Below are 20,397 nucleotides of genomic sequence, written 5' to 3' on the forward strand. Positions count from 1 at the left end.
AACCTCTATAGATTATGCCTTTAGATTTATTTTGGGCATATTACGTATACGTAACATATTCTCAAACTAGTGTGGTTGGCAAAGTAATAATAAAATAAAGATTTATATTGTAGTAAAATTTTTGAAAATAACAGGAATATAAAAATAATAAAATAAACCAATTAAAACCCCAGTTTAATACGTTTTGACTCTAAAACTTTCTGGCAAAATCAAATCATTGCATACACAAAAATACTCACAAAGATTCCTGCAAATCCCACAAGGCTACAAAGGCTGTACAACAAATGAAATAAATGGGAAAGAGAAAGTGCCAGAATAATTAATGACAGGCATCTGATGACCTCCGCTACTGCGTCTACTTAAAGGCACCGCATTAACTATAAGCACACAAATGTTTATTGCTGAAACTAGAATTATATTAATGACAGTATCAAACAATTTTAATTAGACCATTTTCAGAAATGTGGAAGGTCAGTGAAATATCTCTCGCCTTAATGGAAAAATCATAGCAAGAGGCGAAAATTGCAATTAGTTTTTAATTCTCTCCAAACTGAAGCTCATTAATAAATAATCAGTTTAATGCGTGCCGTTAATGAAATAATAAGTCGAAATTAAATTCGAATAATTGAGAACGTAACTAGAAGGCATTTGATAAGTGAATTAATCAACTTATTCGAGCATAAATTTCGTGTGTGCATGCGAAAAATGCAATAGAAACATTTATCAGTCAGTTAAATTGTTTGCGTGTAAAATATTTGCCCACAATTAAGTGAAACGCTAGCGCGTGTGCATATAATTTATGATTTCATTTAAACAACTGAACTGCGAGTAATTATGCGACCGCACACAAACACAACTGTTCGGACTCTCACACACTTTCCACACACATACAAACGCACTCATAATACACACATCACTCATACGCGCCGCAAGCCCAAATTAGAAAGCGTCGCGCTTTGCGTCCGCAAATCGGAAAAGAGAAGGAGGAACGGAAAGCGGAAAGCGGGGACGCCATCAACAGTCCGTATTAGTTGACCACAGCTGGGAGTCCGAGCGAGAAATTTGCGCCTTGGCCCTGAGAGCCAAACACCACGAACCACACACACACACACACACACGCTGTGGCACTCATATTACGTATACGCGCTGTTGTGCAGCACAAGTGCGAATTAATGAGCAGTCGTTGTTGGGCTTATCTGAAGCGCTTAATTTGAAGCGATTCCGTTTACTTTGAGTAGGCGGCTTTAATTTGCATGTTTGTTGGCACGAAAAAAACAAGCGAGAATAAAGTGAAATGAAATTAGGCCTTGGCTATATTAACAATTTATTGATTTAACGCTGAAACAAAGAGGCAAGCCCAATAACCGTTAACCGTCCTTGCGCTGTTATGTCATTGCGTTAAGCTGCAATAATTACAAATTACAACACGTTCATTAATAAATGGACGCGTCACAGTAAAATTTAATTAAAATGACGCGCAAACAATTTTGGTGAATATATTTTTGTTTTTGTTTTGTTGTTTGTCAACGTCAAAGGCAATTGCCAACTTTTGCACTACCTATTTAAAATGAGGAAAAATTAAAACTATTTTGTGAATTAATTTCTTTAATCAAATGAATTTTTATTGCTTCTCACGCTTTGTTGTCGTCGAGAAGTTTTTTGCCATACATATGTTGTGTGTTAAATTACATGAGTTCAATTTCCTTCCGGGCTTCTGAAAATCTGTGAGTGTGCAGTTTGACTTTGTTTATAATATTTACTTATGCTTATTTTACAAGTACATAGTTTGCGTTTTTATTTATAGTTTTGCTGACATTTACGAGAGTTTATTTTGCATTTATTTAAACTGGATCTTTCAACTCTTTCGACTTGAATGTGTTTATGTTTTTGTTATTCTTTGCAAATTGCAAATACAATTTGTTAATTGAGGAAAATGAAAATATTTTGAAAATAAAATTAAATATCCGATATACTATATAATATATATGTACACAAGAAGAGCTAGCTGAATTTGCATTTTGAGAAGCACAAATTGCTCTGCTCAAATTAACAACATAATTAATTCATTTAGTATTATTACGACTATTCACAAACACCCTTACAGTTAGGATATTTCAATGCTTACAGCTAGGATATTACAATTAGACTAATCTCTCTCTCTGTAAGGGTATCCAATCGTTGACTAAACTAATATCGCTTATATGGATTAGTTTGCAATTGTAATTGAGTTTTTTATTGTGATGTAATTCCTTTTCATTCGTTTTTTTCTGAAGCGTTGTGCAAAGGGAAAGTGTTAAATTAAATTAGTACATCGATTAATGTGAACCAGTAATTTAACACATTTGCAATTACATTTATAAATATTATGATTACTTTGTTTTTTTTCGTGTGTGTGTTCTTTTTCAATAGCAGCGATTTATAATGTAGTTTGTGTGTTTGTTTTTATTATACTTTCAGCCTATCGTTAAATGTATTTTCGTATTTTGTCATAGTTATTGTTACATAATGTCATGTATATATATTATGTGGTTTATATATATAGGTATATGTATATTGTACGCTATGCATAAATTAAAACTAAATGTCACTGTTCATTGAGGGTCATAAAGTATGACACCTTTTTGCAATGCCATTTTACACATAAAATTATCGTTATCTATCAATGTAATTATGTACAAGAAATGTGTTTCACTTAATTATCATGATGTCATTGGTTGTAGTTGTTGATGCTGCTGCTTTTCTCGCTGTTGCTCTCGATGTTGTTGTTGCTGTGTGGGTCTGCTTATTGATTGCCTGACATCACAATTGATATGCACTAAGGATAAGTTGCTAGAGCCAAGAAGCCAACGCATCCATCGCACCACAGCGCTGGCGACCAATGCCAGCACAAGGCTAAAGTTGAGACTGCCTCTCCGCTTCAGGCAGCTTCCATTTGCGCCGCTCTTCTGCATTGCAGCCGGACTCTCGTCTGTATATACATTGAAAGATGGCGAGAAAAAGAATGAAGATGATATGGCGACTCAGCACAAGAAAAGCATTAAGTAAAATAAAACACAAAGTAAGAAAGCTACAGTCAAGTGTTCTCGACTGTCATATACCCGCTACTGATTGTGAATAACAGCAAAACAGTGCCGAATTAATATACCATAAAAACACTAAAAGTCTCACAAATAGTATATTTGGTATATTTATATAGTACTACATTCAAAATATACCATAGAGTCCAAAATATACCAGATTGTCAGCCAAAGCAGCGAAGATCCGAAATATGAGGACGTTTTTCCAATACAAAAGTATTCCCTGAACAACTTCGACAATTTTTATGTCATCGCTATCAAATTTTCAAAAACTATAGTTATATATATAATATGTACCAAAATTACGCTTGTTATTAGATTTTTATCGATTTCCGGGGGGCGGAAGTGAGCATGACAAACATTTCAAACAAACTTGATAAGAATGCATAGTGATGTCAAAAATTATATCTCTCTCTTCCAGTTTATGAGATCTAGGTGTCCATACGGACAGACAGATAGACAGACAGATATTTTCTGGAGGCACAAAGCTATAATACCCTTCTACATTATGGGTAACGGGTATACAAAAAAACACAGAAAATACAACAAAGTAAAAGAGATGAAGCTGTTTCTGACGGCCAATCCACTTACCATTAATGACATTCACCACAACGCTGGCCGCCTCCGCAGTGGTTGGCATGCACGTATAGTTGCCGGTGTCCAACAGCTGTGCATTAGCAATCCGTAATCTGCAACATTAAAGCAAAGCTTAAAGCAATTCAAAATTGACAGAGAGAGAGAGAGATAGAGAGGAAGAGATAAGGGGGGCCAATCAGAGTTTGCCACCACATGAATTCAGCTTCATTGATCAAAGTTCAAAGTGCTGGCGTGCTGGAGCATTGGCTATTGAGCTGGAAACCAACAAGCACTTGAAAATGCAGACACCTTCGGTACACACGCTTGCAACCAACCACACACACACACACACAGCACACACACTTGCCAGACCAGCTGACAGCTGCTTGTGTTGACGGCTGAATGCAATGTAACGACGACTTGAGAGTCTCTTCGTGTGATTATGATGAACACATTCCTAAAATCAATAGAACTCACTCTGTAGCACGGTGCCTGCTTCTTGCACGCTTGCTTACCTGCTCTGCAGTTTCTCTGCCAGTGTTGATTCCATAGAGATGCGTTGCAAATCGATGGCTGCATCATTCGGATGCGCCACAAAGGGCGTTAGAATGTAGGGGCCGCGATACCAGTAAATTGGTCCAATATCCTGTACAGCACTCGCCGGTTGCTTCACATGGCATGTGAGCGTTATAACGCTGCCCTGCTTGACGTACAAATCCGATGGACCGGCTATAATCGCTTTGGCATCTGGCGGTGTTACTGCAAAATGCCAATTGAACGTGCGAAAAATTGATTAATGGCATTTCCAAGGTGTACACACATACATACGCTAATCGAGTAATGCTTCTCTCGTTACACACTTCCCTTCCCCCCAAAATACTGTTTACGGTTGTTAGGCATGTGGCCAAGGCCCAGTCAGTTAGAATTTCATTGGCATGACGACAATTCAAAAGCCGACAACGACGACGACTCACAATTTTCATTTGAGGAATCAAAGATGCCAGCCAGCCACATGCCGCATACAATACGAGAGAACCTCGCATAGCTAGAGTACTTTTCACCTGCGATAATGTGCAGGTTTCACAGTTTTAACGAGTGCCAGCTACGTGACACAATGTGCGCCGCCCAAAATGGCTCTTAAATGAAGCAGATTTTGAGTAGCCAACAGAACAGACAATTCAAGAGACAGTTGGAGAGACCGGCATTAAACACAAATTGAAGTTTAAGCATTGAACTTTATTGCTGCATACTTTCGTGCGCCAAATGTACTTTAGAAAGGCATTTTACGATATGCTGGCGGAAGAGATTTAAACACTGCAGATAAAGCTTAGTTCTGCTGACAAGCTGACTTAATTTCTTTCGGTTGATTTACTTCATGACATAATTTAGTTATCAAGGTGAAAAATCAATTGAAATGCACGTAAATAAAATTATTTTCGAAAAGCTAAAAAACAAATCATTAATTATCTCTTCGAATAGCAAAATAATGGAAATTCATATTAATAGTTATGAAAATAGTTAAGTGCACATCAGTCAAACTTATTGTGAAACTAAATAGCGTGTGTTTATCTTCTTAGCTTTGACAAACTTACGACAGCTGTGAAGTGTTCAATATCTTTGGCCTGTTGGGCAATGTAAAGGTAATTTATTTTTACTGCCGGCATAATTGTTTATTTTTCAGAAACTCAATCAGTTTAAAGGGCAATATCATTTCACATATCTTGCACGGAAATTCGACAAAATAAACATGAGTGTGACAGCCTAATATCTTATCTCAATTGCGGCAAGTTCAACAGAAATTATCGAAGATAATTCGCTGTGAATTACTTAAAGACATTAAACGACAGGCTCGTGAAAAACAACTGTATTGTTACTGGGTGCCAATGAACTAAGAGCCAGAAAGTTAACCACAAACAAAACTAAAACGATATGAGGTGACTAGCTGACTAACTCTTGTTGTTTGTGTTTGCAGCGCACTGAAATCGGCTTTACTGTCTACTACATAGCGAAGCTATTGCCATTGCTATGGCTACAGCTTCAGGCCATCATCCTACTTCTGGTATCAACCACTCGACCCCACTGCACATCATTAACAACGTCAACATTTGACTTTGCTGACTGGCTGCTGTTAGCCAAACTGTCGGTGGACGCACGAAAAAACATTAAACCAATTTTCAGTGCCTATAAGTGAGTCAGTCAGTTAGTCGAGCAGGCGAACAGGCAAGCTTTAGGGGGCGACTGTGCTCTGCATTTGTCTCTGTCTGCGGCAGCTGGCAACTGGCAAACTGGCACCAACATCAGCCACCAAAAACAACAACAACAGAGAGACCTTATCTCGCCCCCAAAATCATGGGCAATATTAGAAAGCCACGCATTCTCGTACTCGGGAACAGCCATCAACGCAACGCTGTGGACATAATGGTTCCGTTTCATGATGCCACACTCGCACACACACATGCTCTGCTCTCTACTTTGTGTGTGTGTATGTTTGTGTGTGTGTCAGTCACAATAACAACTAGCTAACAACACTTAAAATGTGTGTAAAATGCGCGACAGCAACAAGAATTGTTCCAGGCAGCCAACAGCTTCATTGGCCTTGCCACGCCCTCACAAACAATGAGTCAATGATACACCAAAAGCCAACGACAACAATGAAATGTCCAACAATCAACCCACCTAATCCATTCTCCCAGTTATCCCCGTCGCCTAGCAAATACACACAAAAATGTTAGAGGCTTTGTGGTTACAAATTTTTATGTGCTAGTTTTGCCATTTCATTTAGTTTTCTCGCCCAGTCTCTTTACTTTATATTTATATACCCTGTAAACAGATCGCATAGATAGGCATTGAACTCAATTGAATTATGGGCTCAATTTTATCATAAATATTATCTTCGTTAATTGTCTCCCACTCCGTTGAAATAGTAAAACGAAATATTTTCCATTGCGTCAGTTAATATTTGTTATACTTTGACAAACTAGCTTACTACACGTCGAGCACTCTCAACTCGAGTATGCTTGTCTTTCGATTTTTTTCTTCTTTTTATTATTATTATGTGCCTGTTATGGCCGGCATTTGATAACACAAAGACACACAGACCAGACGAGAACAATTTCCTGAAATTGACTCTTCAGATAATGGCCACCTGAATGGCGACTGCTTCGCCAGAGCTTCGCTCTGTTTATAAGCCAGATTTTCAATGTAGATATTTCAAGAGAAAATCTATTTATACTTCCAACTAAATGTGCCCAAAGCAAAAAAAAAAAGAAGAATCCAAACAAGTGCAAAATCAATTAATATTATGCGCTCAAATAAAATTTTACTGTAGATAGAAAAATTCTTTAATAAACTGCCATAACTCACATAACAAAATGAAAATACAATCTTCAAAAAATAGCGTAAAATTAGTGTGGAAATGTAGTTTTCCTAAAAATTCACATCATAGTCAGGAAAAGCTATCTACTAAGCCAAATTAACATTGCAGCGAAAAAGAAATTCATGATTGTAACAAACAAAAAAAAGAGAAACTATACAGCGGAGATAAATGAGGAAAACGAAGGCAAGCGATGAATAAAAGTGAATTTGTCCTAGTTGCAAGTTTTTGGGGAACTTGCAACAAAGGTGAATATGAATATGCAGGTCAAATGAAAATGGGTTTAAATTGTTGCAGACTGCTGAAGATATGAAAACACAGCTTTCACGCATTAAATCACATACTTTCACGGTTATACTCATCTTCCAAAAAAAGAAATGTACACACAAATTATATAAGAAGTTTGGGGGAAACTTATTGCATGATTCATGTCACAATTCGTGCAAACAAAAGCAATGTTTTGCATACTCGAAAAAAGCGAAATCTTTGTTTGCCCTCAGCTGAGTTGAGGAATGCTGTTCATTTTTAAGGAAATCCTTCCTCTTCGTGGCATTTTTTGGGCGCGTAAGACCGGTGACAGAATATTTTATCACGCTGCCAACTGCAGAAGCCAAACGTGAAATCTGCGCTCAACAATTTGGTTTTTTATTTTATTTTTTTTTTGTTGTTTGCTTTTGCTTTTACTTTTGCCTTTCAAATCATTAGCATAAATTTTTCTTGGCATTGCCGCGACTTCCCGTCGCCGGGATAAAATCCAATTCAAAGTGCTATGCGTGGGTTAACGAAATGGGGGGGAGGGGCGAAGAAATGGAATAGATTATATTTCATGTACTTTTGCGACTCTTGCTGCAGTTTGCTGCAACGTGTAGAAAACGAGTGGATTTTATAACGGAAGCCAGAGGATGTTGCAGCGTTGATTTGACTTTAAAAGATGTTGATGAGATTTGCGTTGAGTTTGTTATAAATAAACCCTCGGTTGGCTGCTGCCAGCCAATTTGTGTTGCACGTTGAAAATTCCCCAGGTGCTGCCAACAGCTAACGGTATACTTGTGTTAAATCTAGCATGTCAAGACATGTGCGCCAATTTTCACAATTTTCACACACGGCAAAGATGTGAGCACATTTTTACGTAGGTATTATTGAATCACATGAATGGCCGTCAAGTGGGCCAAAAGTGGTCAAGTAAACGATTGAATGCACATTAGGGAATACATAACAACAGCAACCTCCCAACGAATCGGACTCGAAACGAATCGTATTAAATTGAATCAAAGTGAATCAAAAGCAAACTAAACCAATCTCCACAAAACAAGCAAGCAAACAAATAACAAAACACAACACAACACACGAAACGTGCATCTGAGATTTGCAGACTTTCAGCTAAGCAATTTGATGGTAAACTATTCAATAATTTCAATTAACTTTGCCAGCAACAACAGCAAGCGAAAAATAAATAAATAACTAAGAGAAACTTTCGGACATGATGACAAACATTGAGCTACAAGTTGGCTTCTGGACTGGGCCACACAACAACAGCAAAAAAAAGGCGAAAATAAAGTTTGAAATCAATTTTACGTACATGAATGAAACATGAACGTGCATGCTTTTGTGTAGCAATTTATAACAAACACGCACACTAACTCACTACAAGGAGTGTCTGAATACACAGGAGGCAAGAGCAACAGCAACAGCAACAGCGACTTGAAGCTGAGACGCAAAATATTGCCTGCAACGGAAATCCATTGTAGAAAACTTGTAAAATGCCAAAACAATGGTACGAGATCGTGGTGAGAACGTGCAAAAACACCTCAAAGGATGCCTGCTACACAAACCCAGACACACACACCCACGCACACACACATACACACTCGCCCACAGTGAAACCCGAACGCAGACAGCGTAACGCCCTCGGGGCCACGCCCTCATTGGCTGGTGTGTATTACAGGCAGCATATGAATTTAGTATTGAATTTAAATGCAAATTGCGTTTGCATGCAAAACGTGTAGAAAAATAGACAGCAAAGTTTCGCTACCACAAAAGGCAGAGTTTCTCATCTCTCTCTCTCTCTCACTCTCACTGCGTACCAACATAAACTCGTCTCTGTATGTAAGTGTGCAGAGTATATATATGTATACGTAAATGCCTGCAAATTGATATACCCAAACCATAGCGTTGACCTACATTAACGTTTCTAACTGTACGGACTACACGACGTATACGTACTCTAATTGATTGGCGTGCAAATGACACGATAACACATCAAATTAGCGAACTAGCTTAGAGCGGCTAATTGCCTAAATAACTTGAAATAAATAAATTCTAATTTGAGTAAATTATATTTTAGAAACAGTTTAAAAACTGGAAAATTGAAAATATGTTTAATAAAAAACAATTAATAATAATTTAACATTTTGAATGAAAACAAATAAATTTGTGATATTAATTGATTGAAGAACGTATAGTAGCAAAATAACCATTGCGTTAAATTCAGATATAGGACTACAGAACGTACACGTACTTTAATTGATTTTCTCTGTATAAATTGGCGTGCAAGTGACCGATAAACACATACAATTATCGTACTCACTTAGAGCGTCTAATTGTCTTCAAATAAATAATATGAGTAAACAAATAAAGATAGTTTAAAAACTTCAATCTTTATTTTAAATCAAACTATTAATAACACTAAAATTAGACATTTTAAACGGATACAGAAAAATCAATGATTAAAATACACAACACAATAAATAATGTGAGTAAACAAAGAAAAATAGTTTAAAAACTTCAATTTTTATTTTAAATCAAACAATTAATAACACTAAAATTAAACTTTTTAAACGGATACAAGAAAAAACAATGATTAAAATACACAACACAATTTAATTAAAAATATTTTAATAGCCGCTACCCATAAAGTAGAAGGGAAATATAACGTTGTGCCTGCAGCAAACTTATGTAACAGTTAGAAAAATGTATCTTCGATCTCATAAAGTATATATATATTCTTATATTCTTGATCAGCCTCAACAGCCATATCGTCTTGGCCGTATGAACTCTTACATCTCAGAGACTCCAAAAGATAAAACTATATTCCAAAGAGAGTCTTCGTTATATTCTGGCATTTTTCATTAATTTAAGTTGGTTTTTTTTTATAGTATGGCTTTATTGAAAATCAGTAGCGGCTATCTCATAGTCGAGCAATCTCGACTATAGCTTTTTTACATGACTACAACTTTTTCCAATACTTTAGTATATAAAACAAAAAAAATAATAATTTGTGAAGCTCTCGCAGAGTTTTTTGTAAAAACCAAAATTAACAAACAATCATTAAGCTCTATTCATTCCTCTATCTTAAAATCGTCAATACAAAGTTTTGGAAAATAATGTAATATTAATAAAATAAACAATGTATTTAATAGCTCAATAAGGACAATACATAAATATGGTATAATCTAAAAGACGCTTACATTTTAATCTAAAAAAAGCGCTTTTAATATACATAAGTAAAAAAATTGGACTAACTTTTAAATTGAGCATAAAACAAAAAACCCCCATTTAATGTTATATGTATATACATATAAGCAACATTGTATCACATTTACACACACACACACACATCAATGTTGCAATATAACACATGAGCAACGGAAACTTTTGCGAAAACCCGTTGCTCCTTTATGCGCCTTCAGTCAGCGACTGGGCAAAGTTTGTGCCCAATTTAAAAGACTCTTCCCCTGGGTGGTGTGTAGTATAAAAAGTTACAAGTCGCAAGTTGCAAGTTGCTACAGCTGGCAACCTGCAACTCGTGCAGACGACTACGACGACTCGCTGACAATGCGTATGAATCGAAAATGGAAATCAGAGTAGAAGAGAGAATTGCAATGCTGGATGCTGGATGCTGGATGCTTTTGCTTAACTCACCTATGACATTCAGGCGGAATGCCATCGAAATCTTTGGCTCCGTATTCACTTGGCACTCGTAGATGCCGCTGTCACGTGGCTGAGCATATTTCACATGCAACGTCCAATCCTTGGAGTCGGCGGTGCGTACGACCTGCAAGCACACACAATGCATAGATAAATCGCTGAGGGCAACTAAGTTATCGGAGACAGCTGGAGCTGAGAGGCGGGGCTCTAGGTGTCCTTGGGCAAATTTAATCAATGCACACAAGTTGGGCAACGGCAAAACAGCACAGGAGCAAGCACCGAATTGCATACGCAATTAAGCCGACTTGGCTTTACAAATGGCCAGCGCATGCCTCTTGGCCATTTAATAAGCTAGACGAGCTCAGACACACAAAGAACAGTGGTAGATGGCGATAAACAGACACAGAGAGACAGGGACAGAGACAGAGAATAAGTAGATTACGTATACGCACCTTAAAGCGTTCGTCTGATGTGTAGGTCAGAATGCCTGCAGTCAGAATGTGCAAATCGCGTTTCCTTATCCAGGATACCTGCAAATAGAACATACACACACAGAAAGTGAGATAGATTTAGTGAGACCAGGCAAGCGCAGGACAAAAGGACGGCAAACGCCTAAGTCAATTTTAAAAATTGCTTTGCCCTGTCCCCAAAACGAAAGGGACGAACAAAGCCCAAATAAAGGAGGAAAATTTAATAAACCGAACAGCAAAATGAACTACAGAACAGAGAGTAGAGTAAAGTAGAGTATAGTGGAACAGCAACGGCAGGTAACAGAAAAAAAAACTAACTAAAAAACTTTCTGCAAATACTCTCACCGTCTGTGGAACAGCAGCAGCATCAGCATCGGCGGCAGACAAAGCGATTTGCGAGGCACTCACACACTGAAATGCTGTGAGCAAAGCCTGCAAAGGAGCGCACAGAGAACGACGAAGTGCGTGCCCAAAATGTCAGCGGCTTAAACTTGCCAAAGCCTCCAAAAAATGGTGGCTTCAACCGAAAAGTAATCTGCGCGCCTGCCGCAGGCAAGCCAAAACTTTTCGCTACTCCAACAGACATGAACAACAACAAAAAAAGAATTTAAAAAAAAAACCCAAAAAAAAATAACATCGACAAAAAAAAACAAAAAAAAGACATTGAAAACAGTAAAATACAAAAAAAAGAAGAGCTCAAGCCAAAACTAAAAGTGTCAAAGTGGCAAAAGGAAATGCCGCTTACCCCTCATAAAAAAGTAAAAAACGAAAAAGAGGAAGAGCAACAAAAAGGTGCTACTAAATCTGACTCAGAGTGGGAATGGATGATGACGAGCTTGTTGATGAATAAGGTGAGCTGGCACTGCTGCTCTTGCTGGACGAAGGCGATAGGTCTTCCACGTCTAAGTGGATTCACAAAGCAAGGCTAAAGAAGTCGCAGCAAAATGGAAAAAAAACCGAAAACCAAAAATGAAAGGGTACAGCAAAAGGACCGTGAGAAGTAGCAGCCAGCAATGATAGATTAAGCAACTGCGTTCGCAACTTAAACAGCTGCTTGAAATTCATTCAAGTTAAGCTTCAAACTTTGCACCTTAACTGACCTTCGAAATTATTTAGATTAATGATGCCAAAGGTACAGAGAGCACTATTGTTGGCTGCTTTTTTTTTTTTGTTAAATACTTGACAAAACTTGTTAACGTTAAAAGTTACGATGCCTATCAAACTTAAAAGCTGTAAAAATGTATCTTTTATTCAGATTTGAGAAACAGATACTTTGTGTCCAAATGAACTTAAAGCGTTGCCCTATCTTAAACTCATTAGTGTAACATTTGCAATCGGATATTACATAAATTTCTCAGCTTTCGGCAGAAGTAAAATAAACAAAAAAACTCCAAGGATTTAATACCTACAGCGTTCATAAAATATATAGTAATTTAATCCGTGGAGAAATAACAAATTTCTCAAGCAATTTATGCTTCTGGTGGCAACATTATTTGTTACTCAAATGCTGCACAAAGGTTATATACATAATTTAAGTTTGATGAAGCAGCAGCAGCGGCGGCGAAAGTGCTCGAAGGACTTTCAATGCTATTTGTAGCCACTGTTTGAAAATTGTTCACACAATTCAGAGCAATTGAAGACCAAGTTATGTTACAAACGACCACCAAACAGACCGCCCCACGCCCTACGCCCAACGCCCTCCGCCCTCAAGTGAAGTGTAAAGTGCAAAGAATAAAACAGAGAAAAAAACAAAGTTTAAAGTTGATGAAGCAGCGTAGCAATCAATAGATACAAAAAAAGAAAAAGAGAGTGATGAAAAGAAAGCTGAAAAAATAACAAAATTAAAAATGAAGTAAGGGTGGCTGAGCAAAAAAAAAATATAGAAAAAAAATGAAACACAATGCAAAGCCATAAACTGAACTTTGCTGGCGAATGCCAATGGACTGACAAAGGAGCAAGAAACAGCATGAGGGAACAGAGAGCATAACGGAGGGCAAGCGAACGCTGGAACTCTGTCATTCAAGCAAGAAAATGACCAAAAGATGTGATGAGAGATGATGGCAAGGACAAAGCACAAGCAAGCGGAACCGGAAAACGATACGAGTAGCTGAACAAACTGACAAAAGAAACAGAAAACTGAAAGCTGCTGCTGTAAAAGAACAAAAAAAAAAAGCCAACGTGAAACTTGGCGACTTTGGCGGTAACTTGATTTTCAGCTTGACTAGTTTGCCTGAGGCGGCGGGGTCAATATTTGCCTAAGCGATAGTTAAAAATCCATAAAGAAAAAATGTGAAATATATTTATGTGTAAGGGAAAAGCATTTTGAGATAAGACCGCCCACTTGACTCACCGATTTATCGCGCAAATTGTCAACGCGACAATTGATGGCTGCCGTGTGTCCTGTTCGTGCCGTTATATTCCTGGGCATGCCAAAGTCAAACACTGGCGGCGGATAAGTTGCCTCGTCCACTTGCTCATCGAGCTCGTCCAGTGCATTGTCAAACTGAGCCACATTGTTGTGGTGCAGATGGTGGTTACCGTTGACGTTGTGGTTATTCTTGTTCTTGTTGCTGTTGCTGTTGCTGTTATAGTTGTGGTCATGGACCAGTGAGGCGATATATACATCATCCACAGCGGCAATGGAGGGCAACAGTCCGTTGTCTAAAATGCTTCCAGCTGCAAAGGGCAGAGAAGAGAAGAAGAATTGTGAATTGAATAAGCAAATGTGCTGAAATTGTTGATTGAATTGAATTGAATTGAAGCATTCGCATTGCTGCCAACTATCGATAGCTGGATCAGAACTTCATTTACAGCTTAGGCCGATACATAGTTACACATAGAGCACACACATGGTGCATGCATAGAGCAGCAAATTAAATCCACTTAAAGCTGAATGAAGAGATTGAATATACTGGCAACGATAAAGGATGAGAGCATCTCTATGCCTCTTTTTCACTACAAATTAATTAAATGCCACTCAATGCCTTGGGAAACACGAGTAAAAGAGGTCCTTCACAATAGTCTCTGTGTTTGTGTGTGTGGAGATAAGTCAAATAGCTGTGCAAGTATTTTTCACTACGCTCATTTATCTCAAATATGCCGCAATAAGAATGGGATTGCGAATGAGTCGAGGTGAATGCAACGGAACCCCCAATGAAATGACGTGCGGGAAATGCTCGTTATAATAATTACGAAAAACCATATGGCCCAGCAATTGAATGATTTCCTCTCTGTTTGCCCTTTACACACACTCGCCATTTGCCACTCGCCATTCGCTGCTCGCCCACACTTCAGCTAAACAACGGAAATTGTTTTTAATTAAAATAAATGAGCGCTTTAATGGCCACTGCGGCCGGAAGTGCACATAAACCAAGCCAACTGCTCCGCTGTTTGGCTGTTATTGTTGCGCCTTTTTGGCTGTTCACTTTTTTTCTTGTTGTTGTTGTTGCCTTACAGCAACGCCTTTGGCTCAAGTGGTAAACATTTTTGACAGCAGCGCACAAAAATTACAGTTAATGAGTGTTTCGCGCTAGAAGTGCTACAATTAATAGCAGCTCAATGATTATGTGGGGGAGCTGTGAATCGAATGCACACTTAAAGTTAAAAGTTTCAATTGAAGCCAACCAACTTAAACTTGGTAACTGCAATCAAAATTAAAAGCGTTTATTGAGTAATACATATAAAGATAATTGCAATAATGTTGTTAATGGTAAGCCGCATATGTAAAAAAAAAAATAAGCACAGTCTCTTCAATTTAATAAGTTAATTAATAACGATTTGAATATACTTAGCCAATAAAACAAAATATGTAAATTACTCAAAAATAATTTGTGTTGCAAAGTGATATAATAAAGCTTAAACAAAATAATATAATTTACAATCAATCAAAAAAAAATAAATAAAAAAAACAATACAATATTTTTTAAACTTCTATAAAACGACAAATTAATTTTCCATATATTTATTTTATTTTAGAAATTTTTATTATTTTTATATTCTCTAGGATGCAATATTTTGACCTCATCGATATAGATATTTTAATTATTTGGTTTACTGTTAACAATTTTTAAATGTAGTAAGCCAAATTTAAGTCAGCTCACATCACGTTCAAATTTCCTCGACGAGTTGTCTGTATTTATTCAATGCATAACCTTTAGTTCCCATTGACCGTTTAGCAAAGTTCAAAGTTCACATTGTTTGCATGAATAAATTATAGACACCCATCACTCATATGTACATATATGTTAATGTCATCTATATGTATGCACTTATCATGGAAGCCACAAAAAAAATTCTCTTTGGTTTAAATATTGTCATGTATTATCCATTTTTAAGTGCAACACTTGGCAGACAGATTCTTTCGCATCCATTCTTCATGTTTTGCTTTTCCCAGTTTCTCTCGCTTTGAATTCCAAAGTAAAATGCATTTCGCATTTTTTCTTCCATTTGTTTTTTTTTTCTCGCATTTGCATTTGCATTTATTTGACATTTTAATGAGCGCATAATGTCAGCCATGTGGCAGTTTAGACCAGAATAACAGTCGCAGTCACAATCGTAGTGACAGTCACAGGTTGACGACACTTATAACTCAGCGCACGCGGTTGCTTCTCAATTTAGCTCGTTTGCTACTGTTGCTCCATGCGCTGTCTCTCTTTCTCTCTCTCTCTCTCTCGCTCTCTGTCTCTATCTCTACTGCTGTCTCTTTCTCTTTTACACCTTTGCTAACTGGGTCACTCACTTTGGCAGTTGCTGCTGCTGTTGCTGCTGCTGCAGCTGCACTTGAATCTTTTAGGCCGTTGTGGCACTTGTGCATGTTAGACACAAAAATCTAAATTATTTAAGTGCCCACACACACAGGAAGCAGCGCGGGGGAAGGCAAAGGTAGACATTAGCATTCACATGTGTTGGCGCAAAAAAACAAGTAACCATCAGTCAAGTGTGCTCGACTATGAGATACCCGCTACCTATTGTGAATAATATCAAAACAGGGCGGTATTAAATTTTAAAATATACTAAATTAATATACCACATATTTATTATAAATATACCAAACGTTAAATTTGGTAAAATATACCTATTTGTTAAATAGGTGTTTTTGCCAGGCGGACACGGTGAGATCGTCTTGGCTACTGACGGTCATCAAGAATATATATACTTTATAGGGTCGAAGATGCCTGCATCTGTCTGTTATACACATAATGGTGGCACAAAATTATAATACCCTTCTAACGGGTATAAAAGAGATGCGCTGCTCTTTAAATGTATGGCCATGAAAGAGAGACTTTTATATACCCTTTAGCTCGTAACTTAATTCAGAAAACTGACTACGATTTTTCCGAAAATTTTTATTTTAAATGATACCCTAGCATACTCACCATAAGCCTTTTAAATACAGGGTATGAAACGAGCAGAACAGAGCGCAATAAAAGATATAAAACTACAACATGCAAACGCGCCAAAGCGAGTAGTGCACTTGTTGTTGTTGTTACTCCTTGTTGTTGTTTGGCTTTATGCAACAGACACACACGTTGCACACACATTCATACATTTTTTTGGCATCATTTAGATGCTCGTCGAGCAACTGATGCAAATTTAATTTGGACACCTCACACAAAAAAAGTGGGCGCGTTCGCGATGTGAAGGAAGAAGAGTAGAAATGGAGGGAGGAGAGAAGTCTATCTGCATCATAACTTGCGCTTGAGTGTGTATGAACTGCAACTAATGATGTTGCAGGCACTCGAATGCGCCTTTTTGATTTAACGATCGACTTTTTTTCTCGCTCTTGATAACGTCGTCGCTGGTTGAGTGGAGGTCGCCGGCAGTTGAATTGAAGGGCATGGAGCTTAATGACTGGTTGACTTGGTTAGCTGATTGGTTGGTTGGCTGACTGGATGACTGCCTGCCTGATTTCGATGCCTGTTTGCGTGGTTGGCTTGGTTAGCTGCTGTTGGGCTGCGGTTGATGGTTGGCCTCTTTGACTCTTCACATTTATTTTGTTTGTTTTTTTGTCGAGTGTGTTTTTGTTATGCTCCAGGTCTTCCGCTATATATATATATTGTGTTTTTTTTTGTTTGTAGCTGATGAGCCTATAAAGTTTCTGCGCTTTTGCATATTCTTTGCTCTCATGTGGCTTGGCATTTTGTTTATTTTATTTTTAATTTAACAGCACTGAAGTAACTACAAGGGCATCATAAAATAAAGTAAAGAGAAACAAAGTAATGTCAAGAAGTTTGTTGAATGCACATAAAAACAGCAAACAGCAAAAGTGCTGCCAAGTACTGTCAAAGCTGGTTTTCAATAAGCCATTGATTGACCTTGGCAGCACTTATTCAACGATTGGCCGACACAAAAGTAAATGTCAATGCCTACTTATTGTGGGCTTAGCGCTCATAATATGCCGGTTAGGTGGGAACATAAAGCTGCTTTACGGATTTACTTTTGATTTGTTGACGCAGACAACATATCAATACAGCAAAATTGTTTATTATTCGCCCACAATTGTCATGTAATGTGAGAGTCACAATGCTCTGTGGAAATACTCGACTCGACAAAGGAAATACCTAAATTTTAAATGCTTGAAGAGCTAATAAAATAATGCATCTTTAAAATAATATTGCTTTAAGAAATTTATATGGAAAATGGACAAATAAGTAAGATATATTGTTAAGAAAGGCCACTCAGTCATTGCATTAAATTATAAGCCTGTCGTTAGTTTTTAAAAGATTGTTCAACGTCCAGGCGAATAAAAATAAATTCTCATACATATAATTTTAAGATGCATTTTCACCTCGATGCTTTTGTTTGCCCAATTAGCACAGTAATCAAGATGTATGCAAGCTCCTTTTAAGGTTATTTTTAGAGAAGTATTTTATGCTCGAAAAACTTAATCACTTTAAAAGCATTTGGCTTAAAGCATTTAAGCCACAACAAGAGGCGAAGAAATAACAACAAAACAATTCACTATTGGAAGCAGCCACAGTCAAAAGAAAAAGGCTTCTGAAAAATTCAATAAGCTGCTCATCCTCAGCTCGACGCCGATGTCGACGTCGATGTCGTTGCTTTTGTCGTTCTCGTTGTCGTAGTCGTGTCCTCGCATCGTCACTTGGGTGGTGTGTGGGGAATATTTATTAAAATCGTTGTGCACAATTTTATTTTGCATATCAAAAGGCGTCTGTGGCTTGTTGTGCATATTGCTTAGTTGCCGTTGCCGTTGCCGTTGCCATTGCGTCGCTCTGTCGTCTCTCGCCCCCTGTTGTCTGTCTTTTGGAAACGGAAGCTTGGCCCCCGAAGGCCTTCAAGGCTGTACTATATGCTATGTGTTCTAGCTTCTTTGCTCACTTGTAGCGTGGGCATATTTGTATAAATGGGCGGGATCATCATCGTCGTCATACAAAATAGCCAAACTGTTTTTAAGCCCCACAGCCAAAAGCCTATTCCAGGGAAAGGTTCATAGAATGTACGCCGGTCAAGCAAATAGCCCCAGGGCATTAAAAACGACAGACAAATAGACTGTGCAAAAAAAGATGTCTAAGATAGGCGTATAATATTTCGAATGCTCGGTACAAAAAGAGACTGTGTTGAAAACTAGAGCTCAAGTCAAACTGCAACATAGCCCCCAGGCTGTTTGCAAGTGTCGCTCTACACGACAGCACGTAGCAAGTACACGACTAACTGTGTCCCCTTCACTCCCCTCTTCTTCTGACTGCAGCTCGAATGTAACACGAAGATTAATGGCGTCTTCAGCGTTCATTGACTTGACTGCATGCTGGAGCCCAAGAGTTCTAGCTAGCTTCAAAAATTCCACATCTACTCTAATATTTTAAGCGAGCTGCAAAAATCCATTTTGCATGTACGAGATGCTCAGGCACAGCTTTTGATCCATTTAACAATGTTATGCTTGAGTTGAAACGTGTCAGGATATATGCATATCCAATAACACCGTTTATTCAAACGATTAAAATCCGCCTTGTCTTTTATTGCAGCTGCTATAAACTGATAATAAATGATTGTAACACAACTAACAGAAATTAATTAGATATCACAACTTTAAAATTTAGCTATCTTTTTTTTAAACACTTAATTTGTCAACATGAAACTCAACTTTAGTGTAGTGGGACGCAATTTTGAACGACACTCAAAAGTCATATAAAATTCATAGTGTTGCCATAAATCTCATATGCCATTGCCTGTCAATAATGTCGAAAGTTTTCTCTTGGCAAACAACAACGAAGAGCGAGCAGAATATAATAACAACAACAACAATAACAACGACAACAATGAAACTTTATTAAGTTTCCGGCAAGCATATTAAAATATACTTCACAGCAGCAGCAACAACATTAATGCGACGCAAACAAGCACACACATGATATTTACTGTCTGTAAAAAAAGGAAGAAACTGACAAAAAAAGCGAATAACAGAAAAATTGAAAAAAGCGTTGCCTACTTATGAGCGTCGCCAACTGAACTACTTCAAAAACGCATAAAAAATCAATGGCAGCGAATGTGCGCAATAAATGTCAGCGACAAAGCAAACAACAACAACAGCAGCAGCAGCAGCATCGGCAGCAAATGAAAACGAAAACGAAAAGAAAACTTCACATGATGTGTTTTTTTTTTTGCTTCACATCCGTTTTGTTTTCTTTATTTATTTCGGCGAGGGGGTCACGACGCTTTTTGTGTAGCATACTTATGAGCGTTGTCAAGTTGGTGCCGCATGAAAAGCAGCTCAGACTCTCAAACTGATGCCGAAAGCTCGAGCTGCGACAACAAGACTGTGCAAGTGTGTGTGTATAGGCTACGTGGCATTTGAGTCTCGAAGGTCTTTCGATTCGACAGTCGCGTCGTTTGTAATCGTGAGTGTGTGAATTGGTCGCGGGGCATACAAATTGAAAATCGGCCATAAATTGAAGAAGTAGAAGCAAAGTCTACGGCGCAAAGCTGATGACAATTTATTGTTCACACTTGTAACTGA

At 37.8% G+C, this 20,397-nt stretch overlaps 1 protein-coding gene across 1 annotated transcript in view; it reads right to left on the minus strand.

Annotated features, from left to right (window-relative positions):
• Positions 1–1,729: 1,729 nt before the first annotated feature.
• Positions 1,730–20,397, minus strand: part of LOC133836169 (uncharacterized) — a 75,364-nt gene continuing 56,696 nt past the window's right edge. The window contains exons 3-8 of the mRNA XM_062266500.1: positions 13,774–14,099; positions 11,406–11,483; positions 10,948–11,080; positions 4,169–4,412; positions 3,669–3,766; positions 1,730–2,968 (exon numbers count right to left, since the gene is read on the minus strand). Of these exons, the coding sequence (XP_062122484.1) occupies positions 2,700–2,968; positions 3,669–3,766; positions 4,169–4,412; positions 10,948–11,080; positions 11,406–11,483; positions 13,774–14,099 (1,148 nt within the window). The 3' untranslated portion in view covers positions 1,730–2,699. The remainder of the gene's footprint in view (positions 2,969–3,668; positions 3,767–4,168; positions 4,413–10,947; positions 11,081–11,405; positions 11,484–13,773; positions 14,100–20,397) is intronic.

Source organism: Drosophila sulfurigaster, chromosome 2L (genome assembly GCF_023558435.1).
Source record: "Drosophila sulfurigaster albostrigata strain 15112-1811.04 chromosome 2L, ASM2355843v2, whole genome shotgun sequence".
Classification (NCBI taxonomy): Eukaryota; Metazoa; Arthropoda; class Insecta; order Diptera; family Drosophilidae; genus Drosophila; species Drosophila sulfurigaster.